General features: G+C 43.0%; 1 protein-coding gene and 1 long non-coding RNA gene across 3 annotated transcripts in view; one reads left to right on the top strand and one right to left on the bottom strand.

Moving 5' to 3' along the window:
- The window catches only part of sema3fa (sema domain, immunoglobulin domain (Ig), short basic domain, secreted, (semaphorin) 3Fa), a 38512-nt gene extending 29336 nt beyond the window's left edge, over positions 1-9176 (bottom strand). For both annotated transcript variants that reach the window (XM_037251380.1, XM_037251381.1), the window contains exons 1-2: positions 8846-9176; positions 7368-7516 (exon numbers count right to left, since the gene is read on the bottom strand). In XM_037251380.1, coding sequence (XP_037107275.1) covers positions 7368-7479 — 112 coding nt within the window. In that variant the 5' untranslated portion in view covers positions 7480-7516; positions 8846-9176. The remainder of the gene's footprint in view (positions 1-7367; positions 7517-8845) is intronic.
- On the top strand, positions 7437-7874 carry LOC119122800. The gene is made up of 2 exons (XR_005097951.1): positions 7437-7550; positions 7705-7874. It is a non-coding gene; the product is annotated as an uncharacterized LOC119122800 (long non-coding RNA).
- Positions 9177-14344: the final 5168 nt, after the last annotated feature.

Raw genomic sequence — 14344 nt, 5'->3', positions numbered from 1 at the left:
CTTTTAAAGCATAATACGCAAAAATGTATTTGAGCAAATCCTGACATCAGATTTAAACTTTGAGGGCTGAATGCAAAGTGGGGTGTCTGGGGATCCTCTTCATCATGTCCCATAAACAAATCATAAAAATTCCAAGCAGCATTAACCGCTTGAGAATCAATATTCATAGCAGTATTCATTCTGTAATGTGGCTTTGTTCTTCATCCATATTGCCATCTTCTACGTCGAGAAGCTCCTCGAGGCCATTGAAAGGGGCTACTTCGAAGCCGTGGCAAGAGTCCAAGTCCGATGAGGAAAACCATCTCGACCCAAACTCATCCACAGTTAATAGGAAACAGACGCATAATCTATCCTCAGTATTCCCACGTACGCCTACGCTCTTTCTCCAATCCCTCCATCTATTCACTCTCATAGGCTGATAGCAAAAGTGACACAGGTGCCCTGCAGTCCATTAGCGCTTGCGGAGCCCCCGCCAGCTCCCCTTTTGCATTTTCCTCTGAACGCCTTCCACTCCTTAGTGTTTTACTATATTCCGGAATATGGTTGTCTGTCCATACCGGGAACGCACAAAGGAACCATCGACATACTGGTCACGATCCATCCTTTGTTTGCTGAACTGAAATTGCTCGGAAAGGTAGTTGATAATCTGATATGATGGAACTTGTTGCCAAGAACAAACAGTACAGTGGATCCTTGAATTTCGATTTATAGTCAATTGTAGAAGGCTGGTCAATGTTCAATTTGTCCACTATGTGTCCTTGTATCTTTTTCAAGTTCTGAGCTTCATATAGTTACAAGTCAAACGTGGGTGCATTAAATCTCCTCAGACAGATGCCAACAATAGCTGCACACTAAACGCTCACTGGACTCTGAAGCAACATTGCTTTCGTTCTTCACGCGCACCTGTTGTCACAAGATGACGATGTTCCTCTCCGATGAGCTTCCGGCAAGCCGTTACAGAACCAAATACAGTACGTGACCTACTTTACGCAACAACCACGCTGACATCGAGATGAGTCCGAGAAGAAGCACAGGTTTATTTTATCGGCTAATAACCTTTACGTTTGGTCTTTTAGGATATCAGGCCCGTATTTTCACGTAGCTCGTAACTTATTTGAAAACTCGTCAACGAAGGCTCTCCAAAACACACTGTGTCCTTAACACTTAATCGCGAGTTAGAACGTCCAAATCAAGCCATCACAAACCTTTCTTTTGTGTTATTCTAAAAAGTTCCACACGCGCATGAGGATCTTTTCAAACTGCTTTTATTGCCTAACTTTGACTCATACCGACATAAAATCCATTTGATTAATTCACCAGATGTTTTGTTTGACTTGGGAAACGGGAGGGGAATCCTCGTGCTTCAACTGGAGCTTTAACCGATATGTTTGACTATTCCAAAAGTGTAAACCCTGACATATTTTGTATTTTACTTTTACAATTTACAGCACTTCCCAAATGTCCAAACCCCAATACGGCACAGTTTTTTTACCCTCACTCATATTCCACATCGTTCAGTGAGTGATGCAACCTTTTTCCAAAATGGATTCAATGATTTTTTCAGAGACACCACATCCAAATATTGCCATATATATCCTTTTAATAGAGTGAAGCAACTCTAGATGTAGGGCCCATGAGTTAAAGCGACACTAGTTACAACCATCCATATAACCAATGGGGGCTTCCATCGTGAGTGTCGGAAAAGGTCATCGCCATCGCAGAAATAAGATCCCGACACTGACAGACAAATGATAATGAATGATCGCTGTCTGAGTAAACAAGTAGAGAGGTGCCCTTGACCTGCTGTCCACTTAATTTCAGCCCAAACTGCAACTCCCCCTGGGACCCCCCCCACCAAAAACATCTGGCTGACACCTCCTCCCGAGTAAAATACCAGCGTTAATGTCACACTTCTCGCACAAAAACTTTTCACAAATCACTCCTGTCTAATAAACACTATTGTGTAGTTCCTCGGATGGTCACCCGGGGACTTTCTGTGCGAAGACACCAACGCCGGGGGAAATAAGTGGGCTATGATTACAAGCCACATCTCCTTTGGTTGCTGGGCAGTGACAGCTCACAAGTAATACAATTCAAGACTGACTAGACCAGACTAGTGTACCCACTTTGTCTTACTAGTGACTTTTTCTTTCTACTAGAAGCACGTTTGACCTAAGCTAGACCTACTACTGACCATAAGCTTGACATCCAACACAAATTTTATATATTATATGTGTCCTCACTAGCAGTTTTATGGTAACTAAATTAGCGAGGCAAAAAGACTGGAGGGCATTTTGGTGCGACTAATAGAGTAGAGTAGGCTACTAGTTGGGACTAATAGTATTACCCGTGCAGCACAGCAAATTATGAGTAAAGTTTCATTGTGTACTGGTGGGCCCAAAACGGTACTAGTTGTGGAAAACGGACAAAGTTGTCCTAATAGTGAGGATAAAGAAGTACTAGTGGACGGCTCTTAAAATAGACCTCAAGGATATAAAATAAATACAAATAAATAAAATGAATGGAAATAAAAAAACAGGTTTATTCAATATCGTTGATATCGATAGATATTATTAATTGAAGGACAACTACATGTTACGCGTATGACAAAACTGTGAACAGGTAGCTGCTGTCATGGCAACCAAGCCAAAGTCGCACCACGTGCAGTATATATAGAAAGTGCTCTGCAAACACACACAAAAGCGCAAGTACTAGACATGAATATTAAAAAGACGCCCTGTTATGCTCGTCTGCCACTTTGAATCTCAAGACAACCCGTTCTTCTAAAAGCCATTTCCATCTCGTTCCTCACACTCACTACCGGAACCACCATCGTCCTCGGGCTGTAGGCGCCTGACATTAATCGCAGGCTACGTAACAATCTGCATCAAGTAACGAGGGGCTTGGAAAAACATTCCGGCGGACTTAAGCGGTCGCTACGATCAGGTTTGAGGTAGAACAGTGTGTCCGGGGCTTATTTTTATCATGTCTTCCACATATTGATCTATAAAAAGGGCTGCAGTGAGCAGACACACACCTGCCAATCACATGCCGGCACGCCACAAAGCATCTTCTGCTCCCCTGCTGTGCCGTGTCCCTCTTTACACAACACACAAGTGCTAGGATAAATCATGGCAATGGAAAACTAAGCATACGCAAGCTCCACAAAAACAATAACAGACAAAGCTGGTACCCTACATACAGTGGCATAAAAAGTCCACACACCCCTGTTCAAAGGCCATATTTATTTGAAAAAGTAAAAATTGTCATTTTTCCTTGAGTGCTTATTCAAGTAAAATGTATTTACCAACCAGATGAACCAGTCTGTGCCATTGTTGCACCTAGTAACCATTTCAAGCCCACTCTTTGGAAATCTCCTGCTAGGACAGCTCAGCTTGGCACAAAAAGCGTACCCAGGACGTGGGCGGGGCTCGCCAAGGAGCAGGAGGCGTGGGTGCACGCTGCTGACGAAGCAGTGAAAAAAAACTAAACAGAAAGAAGCAGACAGCGAGGACACTATATTTAGCACTGTCGCCTCCTTTTTCTGTCTTGTGAATAATCATAGTTTGACAGCATGCATCCAGCAAGAGTAGAGGTTGTTGGGGATGCGGTGCTGCCCTCCTCCTCTTCCTCCTCCTCCTCTTTTTATCCTCCGGCAGCATCTCCAGAGATAAAGTAGCAAAGTCTTGTGATAACTGCTGCAGGCTTGCGTGCCACAGTGTTGCTGTGTGGGAACATGTTTCAGGGCCTTGACATTCACTAATGGGGATTTAAAAGGGAAGGGAAAGCATGGACAGTTTTGGACCACCGTGTTGACGCCGACAGGTACAACGCCAGCTGGGGGGAGGACAGCAGGGGAAACTTTGTGTCCAAAAAAACATGACAAATTATTTGCCAAAAGCTGAATTGGAAAGGCTGACATTTGTGCTCCTGAATCCAATTGGGGAGGCGGGAGAGAAATGTAAGCTGGCAGGAGGATGGCCACAAACTACTAGACAATGCAGAGTGAGCTGAGTCATGTACACTGTGCAATAAATAGGATTTCTTGTTTGTTTGCATGTTTACTTCTCATCGAACTGATGAGGTGCAGATTAATAAATTACAAAAAAACTGGCTGGTTCAATTAAAAAAAATGAAGCATTCAGATCAATTTAAAAAAATCAGGAAACACTTTTCTAAAGGGCAATTCCGACATACTTTTGTCTTTAAAATAATATCTAAATTATAATAATTACTATCTAAAATCCACATAAATGTACCATGTAACTGTCAATTCACGACTGTTAATCTTGGCTATAACATTTAAAATGACATTAAAAATAAAATGATTCAATGAGACAGTACATTAAAGACATTTAATAGCCTTCTACTCTTGCTACCGTCATAGCGCCACAGTCACTCATTGTCCTGTCTCATTAGGTTTAGCGAGGGCAATACACTTTAGCGGGCCATGTTGCCCGATGACACGGGCAATCAATTACATGACATTGCATTCCTGAGTGACACGAGGATTTATGGATTAGGACGACAATGCACTGACGGAATGATCGCATTTAGCATCTCGTCAACAGTCCAGTTGCTGCGCTAATGCGCAACACATGCACATCTGCGTCTGCAATATTTTGTTTGGCTTTTTTAGCGACACAAAAGGGACAATAAAAACGAAGTAGTGCATAACTGGAAACTGGAAAAAAAGATGCACTGAATGAAACAGAATCTGTCTTCAAATCTGTCTCTGAAAATGTTGTATTATCATTTTTATCAAGGCAGACTTATGTACAGTACAATACAAAACAATACAACTTTATTGAAGTGTGCAGGTGTACCTAATATAATGTACTGTAAAGCTCTCGCATGTGGAATAGAAGAGCCATCGTTTATTGAACAGAACCAACAGTCAAACACACAAATCCCAAACCAAAACATTTGCAAGGAACTTCTGTAAGCTACAGCTCACACCCAGACGCTCACATATATGACGCTTTTATTTTTAAAATGTGCTATATTTTGATTTTAAAAAATCGCAATTTCTTTTACGGTTTGGCCAACAAGTTTGTTGCACACTTAAGTCAAAATGATCAAGTCCCAAATAGTTGGATCTTTTCTCAGGCAGGCCAACCTTGTAGCCAGGTGTTCCCCTTGTCGACCAAAGACGCTGGGAGGAAAAACAAGGCTAAACACTTTCAAATGTGCCCCGAGGATTAGAGTAACAAGCTATTACTTGTTAATATGTTGCCACTCTCCCATAGTTTGAGAGCAGTTAACCTCGACTCTGACGGGCTTCTGTTCCCAGGGTCACAACCTCGGCCAATTTTTGCGCACTAAAATAGTGTGCGATTATAGAGCTGCTTTCAAGGTAAATACGGAGAAGCTAACTTAAGCCAGGATTTTTTGTTTTAGTGGTACACACCTACATAACTGCACATCAATGTGGTTCTTCAATGTGTGATCGCTTCAAGTAATCTCAAGTCAACGAAGCCTTAGACCAGAGCCCGAGGGATGCATTTGCACCTTTGTTAGAACCCGCCGGGATTTGAGTTGATGATCTATCCCTGCCTTGCGCTGAATGGACATTCCTTTAGCCCTTTGTGTGGCGCTACTTAATAACAGCCTGCGCTTAAAGTTTTGCAAGCTGAGACTAAATGATCATTGTTAGTTTAAAACAAGGCCTTCAGGTTTTTACGAGCTTTCCTCATAAAAGGCCGCCAGGCTTTGGGATGGGTTTTGACTTTGAACAAGAACGTTTTTGTCCTTTTGGTTTTACTAAGGCAGGTTCAAATGGACAGTTTGGATTCACTGTCGATGTCCATTTTTTTTTTTTTTTTAGCAAATAAAAGGGACAAAGGTTTTACAATCAAAACGTCAAAAAAATCCCAGGGCAAGCTTAGTCATATTTATTGCACGCAAATATGGAACTAGCATCTAAAAGCAATTGTGAAAGCTCATGCCCCATTATTTAGTTCAGTACGCTAGCTCATTAAAAATGAATAAAAGCGCCTCTAAGAGCTATTCCCAGCAGCGTGGCGCAAAAACCAATACAATTAGACAGCGCACAGCTTATGGGCATTTCAATCTATGTGAGGTTGCTCCGCGATGCATAAAGTCTCAAACTAATTAAAAAACAAAACGGAAATTGATGAGACGTAAAGGACAAATAGATGATCTCTTTCCAAGTGTGTACATGCGCGAGTAGTAGCGCCACACAATAGGATGCGATAGATGAAGAGGGCAAAAACAAAGTAAGCAAAAAAAAAAAAAAAAGAGACAGGGAGGGATAACATGAGCAAAAAAATGAATATGGTAATCAATCAATTGATTGTGACAGATTCTGTCAATTTTGGGGGATTTGACAATATGTGCATGACTTTGCAACAAGCAGCATTGGCACTGTTTATTTAGTCAAAATGAATTTGATTGTCCTGAGGAAGAAAATAATGACCTTTCTTGCCTGCCATCTGATATTAAATGATAAAAAGACATGAATGCTTTCTATTGTCAATTTTACCCCACACTCGATCAACAAAATGCAGTCTGCCACACATCACTACAAAACCATAGCCTATTTTAACAGGAGACTTACACACACAAACACACGCACGCACACACACTCACACTGAAAGGGTCTCATGTGGCAACTGGCAAACATTCATAACATGTTGGATGTCGGCCTGAGTGAGGGCCCAGCCAAGTGTGAAATCGGACTTGATTTCAGAAGGGAGCCGAGGCCACACAAAGGCCTGTTTGGACAACTAATAGCGGTCAGGCCATTAAAAAAAAAAAAAAAGAAAAAGGGGAAAAAAAAGGGACGGGGTCTATACCATATTCTTTAGCTTTCAAATGGAGCATCAACAACATCTGACTAGTCATCCAAGAACTGCACTGAAACACAAATGCTTGTCAAGCCTTCAACTCTACTGGCACCAATAACATAAATAAATACATAGAAGTGATTCTACTGTATATAAAGCTGCAAGAAGACCCTTTTTGTTTGAATTCCCTTGTAGGAGTTTGTAAAAGTAATTACCACTGCTTCAATCCAAAATGTCCGACTTCCTGTTCAATTTCACGCATGCATCCTTGGGATTTTCTGTCATGATAAACATTTCCCATTCAATTTCATGTTGATTGGTAAAACTGCTGGCAGAAATTTCTTTTTTTTTTGCTGAGGAAAGTTTTGAGTGAGGGGGCTACATGCAAATATTTTCTTTAGGTTACACCGACTTAACCATGAGTATGTTAAGGGTCCTCAAAAAGGCCAGTGAATCATAAACATCACAATTCCAAGTAGGCTTTCACACCGCCTGGTGCTCAAGCCCTAAAAATAGCCCAGCGTAGCATCTCACGCCAACACAGCGATGGAGACTCACCTTTGAAGGACAGGAAGATCCTGGGGGCGGACAGAGGCTCCAGGGCCGGAGGCAGCCCCGCCGATGACAAGCCCAGCAGGGCCAGCAGACAGCACAGGCTGTCCCACAACATTGTCTCTTTCAAACCGATAGGGAGGAGAGTCCGGGAGCTGAGGGACAGAGATGGACGGACATCAGACAGTGGTAACATGACATCACTTGAATTTTCATTACTGTACATTACAGTTTAAATTTGACCGGCAAACGTTTCGACTCTAGTTTCGATACGGATTTCTTTTTACGGCTTGCATATTTGTCGCTGGACACCAGTGTATTTTTTTTTTTTTCAAAACTTCAGGTGGAGGATTGCCAACGTCTTGGGTTTCAATGGCTGCGGTTACATTCTGGGATGAAGCTCTCACTTACAAAGAGCTTCTCTCCGCTCCAACCACCCACAGCGCTTCCCGCTGCTCCCTGCACTATGTCTCGCAAACAAACCTGCTGCAATAAAGTGTGACATCATATCAAGCAAGTGCAATCGCATTTTTGTGTTTCTTTAGCAGTTGCAAGGGCTCCAAATGTTGGCTTGGTGGACAGTGTCCAAATGCAGCGTGGCAAGTCGCTGTGGAGGACGAGGAGACAATAAAACAAGCGTACCTCGGCACTGGGAGCTATAATTTACGTTGGCACGACAGCGAGACACACAGACACTGAGACTCTGAGACATGGGTCTGCAGTCTGAGGTCAAACTGTCAGTCAGGGTTTAAGATCAAGTTCCATGCCGAAGGCCTTGAGGCAAAACTCCAAAGCAGACCTTTTAATCGACATTATAAAAAGTGACCAGGCTTTGAACCACATGTCACCAAGTGAGGCTAATTGTTTATTTTTGTTTTTTTGTGTGTGGATGACGGACACCATTTCAACACCTCAAGTCAAATCAGTTATTTGTTTTATAACGCCAACTCCAAGAACACCAAATGAAGCACAGATGAGCAAGGACTTGGCAGAACCAGGAACTGGGGGCAAATTGGTTAAAATGGGAAGAATAGTGGAGGGTAGATTGAGAGAAAACAGGATAGAGGGATTTGATGACTGGTGGAGGAATAAAAGAACAATGGGCACAACCACAGCCATTGCCTCAAACTGACAATGTGGAGCTCATTAATTCATAAAAAGAAAGACAACATTTTGGCAATGGGTGTGCAACGTCGTAAACCGAGGACCTGTGTCATTAGCTCTGGTATAGTAGATTAAGTGCACTTGAATTAATGTATAAAAACAGAGGAGCCTGTTGCTTAGGATAAACATTGAAAGGCTTCTCCGGGGCCAAGTAAAGGACTAAACTTGTAATATAAATATGATTTATGGCGTGGCGCGCATGCATACTATATTCTCCGCACGGGCAGGCGCGCGTTGATGAAAAGGGCGCATCTGCCTCAAAGCTCCACGATTCGCGACGCGTAACACACAAAAACGACCCACTCTTATTGTCTTTTTACCTTGCGTTTAGTTAAGTCCAATGCAGGTCGCGATAGAAGCGGTCCAAAAATTGTACAAGCATCCAGCAGCCTCCGGTGGTCCTCGGAGCGTCTGTGCGCGGGCGGGCGCACGCAGTCGTGTGCCCTCCGCAGATCCCGCTCGGTTATTCCGACTAACAAAACTCGGATGGATTCAATTGAACTTGACCGTCTTAAGTTCAAGCGCCTTCCGTTAATAGTTGTGTACTTTCCACCGCGATGCAAAAGAAAACGAATGAGTTGATCCAGAAGGAGCGAGGCTACGAGACAGACGAGCTCCCAGCGCTCAAGTGGCTGGGAAGCGGCGTGTGCAGGTGGATAGAGGAGACCCCCACCACCCTCAGGGCGTGGACACACCCATGGGGGAGTGCACCTACCATCCGCCCCAAAATTAAAAATATAACAAGACTGCAGTGTGTTTTCTTGTACTCCAGGGGGAAGACAATTGTCAAGAGAACATTTATTTATTTACATTTATTTATGTCAATGCAAATCTGCATTCCAAAGATTTAAAATAAACTCTTTGGGACCTAAGGTAGCAATGTCATAATCCATGGTCATATCTTCTAACCTAAAGTCGGTGTTCAAACTATTTGGTGAAACTGAACCTCCCTGTGGATAACAAGTCATTATGATGTGGGCTCCAGAAGGTGGCAGAGTGTTGAAATGAGACGGCGTGGCCAAACCAGAGGCTCAAAAGCCATTTGTTCAAATTTCCTCCTGCGTTTTGTCTCTGTCATTAGCGATTAGACGGTTCAAGCGTCGACGAATGGCGTTAAAAGGAGCATGGGGCATTTCTGTGTTTCAAATAACGCAACGTGTCCAATTCAAATATTCTTCTAATGACTTCATTGCAGGATAAACACACATTTAGCGCGGAACTCGTGGGACTCGTTTGTGTTCCGGCAATGGTTTAGTTTGACTGATGCAATATTCTCACGTTCAACACAGGTCATATGCGCTGAATTATAATGTGACATGATGTCGTCCATATAAACTGTGAACACTGACCAGATGCCTATGAGGTCCATTTCCTCCCAACACCTCCAGAACCTGCCTGCCGTTCTCTGGCCCTGGCCTCAGTTATTCATGAACAAATGGAGCCTTAAATCTTTTAATCTCACTCCATCCCTCGCCTGATCACACTGGCTTATTTTGCTTCTCAGCCCGTCAGCGCACAAAGCAGATGACGCATGCTTATTATTCCATAAATGTGTCGTACTCTAGCATGGGTTTCAAACATTTGCCATTTGGACTCGATGGATCCGATGAAAGGTTGCCGGATGCAAAGGCTAATTTGATAACTATGCAAAGGACGGAGTAATGATTTTACAGTGGTGACATAATTTATATAAGTATCATTTTGAAAAATGTCTAGCAGGGACACTGATGAAATTGTTGCTCCTCACTTTGATGCTCACAGCAGAGAATGCAAAAAAATAAAAAATAAACGAGCTCTGCATCATGTTTGCCATTAAATGTGTTAAATTTCCCTCGATGCCATCAAAGACTTGTGTGAAACACTTTCTCCAACACACACGCGCACACACACTCTGTTTCACGCACTGGGCTCAGCAGGAGGAGGTATTGATATGTTCTCTTCTTCTTGGAATCTCGGCTGATCTTGAAAAGTCATCACGCTCGGTCGCACGCCAACACGCAAAAAAGCAGAACACATGCAGGTGGGCGTTGCTTTTGAAGGGTGGTCCCGTCGCCCAAACAAATAGCCGCTTTCTCACATATATCCGTAACTCTGCTCGGTTCCGTCCGGATGCGAGCGGGAATAAATAACAGACAGTTCAATCTCCTTCCCAAAACTTCTCAGTTCCAGTCCTGGCTAAGTTGAAATGGTATCATTTTTTGCCTTTTTCTCAGTTTCCCTCTCTCCCTTTTCTCTCCTTGCCAACAGCTGCATGTTACTTCTTGCCGTATTTCTTTTTTAATCAACAATATTATTCCCACTTTCGGTCCTCCGGTGGTCTCACCATCTGTCACTTGCGTGAGACAAGAGGAAAGCAATTATTGCATCCTGGCTTCGAGGAGCGCCTGCCTGCCTTCTTATAAGTCCCTCATGCTTTTCCATTGTTTCCCCTTCCAGTGCTGCTCCTTTTTTTTTTTTTATACAAGGGCCATCTAAGGAGGAGGAGGAAAATTTGCTGAGATTATGTCAACGCCTCAGCGGCACAATTTTAAAAAATGATATAAAAGAGTTCCTAGTTGCCCAACATGCTTATGATAAAATGAGACAAAGATCAACTTCAGGCCTTCGTTTTGCACCCATCTATTTTCGATAGCGCATATTCGCGATAGGGTCAGAGGTGAGCTAGAGCCTTAGCCTTTGGACGAATGGTGTATACACCCTGGAGTGGTCGTTATTTATTTATTTGGGCATTCCCCGGAGTTTCAGAAATGGTGTGATTAAATACTGGATGGCTCCACAGGCGCCGAAAAGACCAAACTCTTTGTATACAAGCCATTTAAAATGTACTATATTATATGCTCCTAAAGAGCAATTGCCTGCATTTGTTTCTTTCCGGCTTAGAATTTCAAATAACCCATACTAAATATGGGACTTCCACCAAGTTATGCTAATCGACATTAAAAAGGCTTTGCTTTAGGCAAATGAGGTAAAACACTGTATAGTTATTATCACTTTTACCGTATGCCCTAAAGTGGCTTGCGATTCTGTAATAAGCGCAGGATGCACTTGGGTGCTAATGTAAAGAAAATGTCATCCTATGAAATAAATGATATGATGGGGAAGCAATTAGCTGCTTGTCAAACTGAAGTGGGTGAGCTGAGCGATGCCGGTGGTGTGAAGTTACACAATGGTCTCGAATGCTGTCACGGTTTAGAAATTAATGAGAGGAACACGCATTTCTCCCTCCACCTCAGTGGTGAGTGCTGTTACCTTTTTTTTTCGCCGCGATAAGATATGAAATATTCACACGGTTTCCGCAGCACTTTGACTGTGATGGCAGCTCGCTCATTAGCATTTAAATGGAAAAAAGATAACGCCGCACTTCTGAGAAGTCTTACCTCTCTGTCAGAGTGGAGAAACTTGGGTTTGACTAAAAACTTTGCTAGCTTTTAATTACTCTGGAGTTGGTGACGTTGTAGTGCTTCACTTGGCACTGAGTCGCCGTGCAAATTTGATTATGAATGGTAGTCTGTCTCTTTATATTTATCCCTAGAATGACTAATATTAGTGTCGTACCGATGAGCTAAAAGAAGGTGATATTATGAAACCCACTCCAACATCTACATGTAGACGCTTCTCCAATCATATTGTATAGTCCTGCTTGTTCTGTCTGAAACTCCAGTGGAATTTATAATAACAGTGGAATCTCAATTTAACGGACTAATAGGGCGCAGGTTTCAAATGGACTTTTTTTGTACAAAATTGCTGTTTTGTACTTTTTTTGCACGGTTTGCAACCCTAATCTGGATTTGTTTTATTGTCATACATTTCTGCTCCTATTTGTTCCCTATCGATCTCTATATGACTCAGCTGGAGCTTTGCATGGTTAAAAATGAGACAGTTGTCTTTGCCCCCACACCCCATTTTTCTTGACTTTTGAATGACACAAGTTCATCTCTTTGAATCTGGTTTACGTCTCCTGCTCGCCAGCTCAGAGAGGAAAAGGGCAGCTGTGGAGGGATGAGTTGGGATGAATTAAAGCCGTTTCCCAACAGGCTCCGCTGGGTCTGATCCCTCCTTTCGGCTCGGCTGCTGGATTTTCTTGGTAGTGATCAAACCGAGGAGGCCGTGTTTCGTGTTACATCAGCTCCCCGCCTCTCTAAAGCCTGTGCTTATTATTGCACATCCCCGCAGCAGCAATAAGAGCGACTTTGCGGATGAAGGTGCCATGCTGCCATTGAACAGTTTTCCCATGTAGCTGCAGTGTTGACATGGGGCCTCCTGAGGCAGCGGTCTGTCAGTGTCATTCTTCACGAGCATTGGACCGCAGGTTCCTGACTGAAGACAGAGCGAGGAAATGACTTTGCTTTTTGTTTAAACTGCACAGACTGGACAGGAAGGGGCACCTTTGTGTAAAACTCCAACTCGTGGAGTTAATTCTCTTCATATGTTGACCTTTTGGCTTTGCGTTATAGCTTTTAGTGAATTGAAGTGAACTGAAGTGGAAAAAAGTTTGTTGTTTTGTCACGTGTTCCCAGTCAGTAGTCTTTGCGACGAATGCTGGCAAGTATGAACCATTTGCATACATACATATGCTTAGAAATGACAAAATATTCGGCCGATTGTTCTGATTTGTTGAGGAGCTGTCCACATCCAATTGGGTGACAACTGATTAGAGTTTTGCGACATTAAGTAACGTAAGCTGATGTGACTGTCACAAGTGCCAGTCTACAAGCATCTTGCTGGGTGGGCACGGCCCCCTATGTCCCCCTATAGGGACGGGACTGGTTACTGCCGTAATGAATGGAATGTTTTATATTTACTGTATGTTCTAGAAGTGCATATATAAATATTTACCACCGAAAGCAACAACAGAGTCCTAAATTCTCGTGTCACCCCCACCCCATATAAAAACACCGCTGGACTGGACTGTGAACACCCCATTGTCCCCCCCGCCCCCAGTCTCATCTTCCTGTCATCACTCGGTCGGATGAGTCCCTGAAACAGGTGGCTGGAGAATTCAAAGTGACATAGGAGCGATGGAGACCAAACAGTGTATGTGTCTGTGTGTGTCTGCGTATGTGTGTAGAGAAAGTCAAGCATGCATGACAGCAAAAGCAATTAAACGAGTGACACAATGCACATTGAATCTAAAACACGTTTAATTTTTGGTAACAGTTTGATTTCTGCAACACATTTCTCTTTGAATCTTCTCGCCGAGTTATTTCGTGCAATTACAGCTTCTGCCCAGACTCCTAATCAGATGCCAGCCGCACGCATAAATCACATTCAAACTAATCAAGTCCATCTTGCAACAAACTGGCTCGCGTGCAGCGCAGAGGAAGAGGCGAGAACATCCAGAGATGCTTCGTGCGGGCGCGAACGGGGGTTTTCAAAGTACTGTCAAAGCAGCTGTAGCGACGACAACGGGCTCATTGGGGAATTTGGGAACATTTTTTCTTCCAGCTCCCATGAAATAAAAATCCTTGCACAAAATACAAAAACATACACTTGTTTGATTCCTGAATGTTATTGAAAACATCAAATAGCTTGGTCACTTATTTACATATTTATAAAAAAAAATTCTGACTCAGCAGAAATAGCATCACTAACCTATTTGTTCTTTTCGTCAAGATTTTCTAAATTCTAGAATCACCCTACAATTTAAACAACATGCCCAAACAATGGCTGTAGAGAAAGCGAGCAAATCTGCCGGGACATCTGTTCAAAGAATCCCCAGCAGACCGTCTGGAGACAGTGTGACGCATCAAACGCATCGTTTCGACAACGTCCCTCTTTGTGGCTTAGCTGTCAATTGAATTAACGCAATAAGGGGCGTC

Source organism: Syngnathus acus, chromosome 5 (assembly GCF_901709675.1).
Source record: "Syngnathus acus chromosome 5, fSynAcu1.2, whole genome shotgun sequence".
NCBI classification, from domain to species: domain Eukaryota; kingdom Metazoa; phylum Chordata; class Actinopteri; order Syngnathiformes; family Syngnathidae; genus Syngnathus; species Syngnathus acus.
This window is presented reverse-complemented; position numbering and strand designations above follow the sequence as displayed.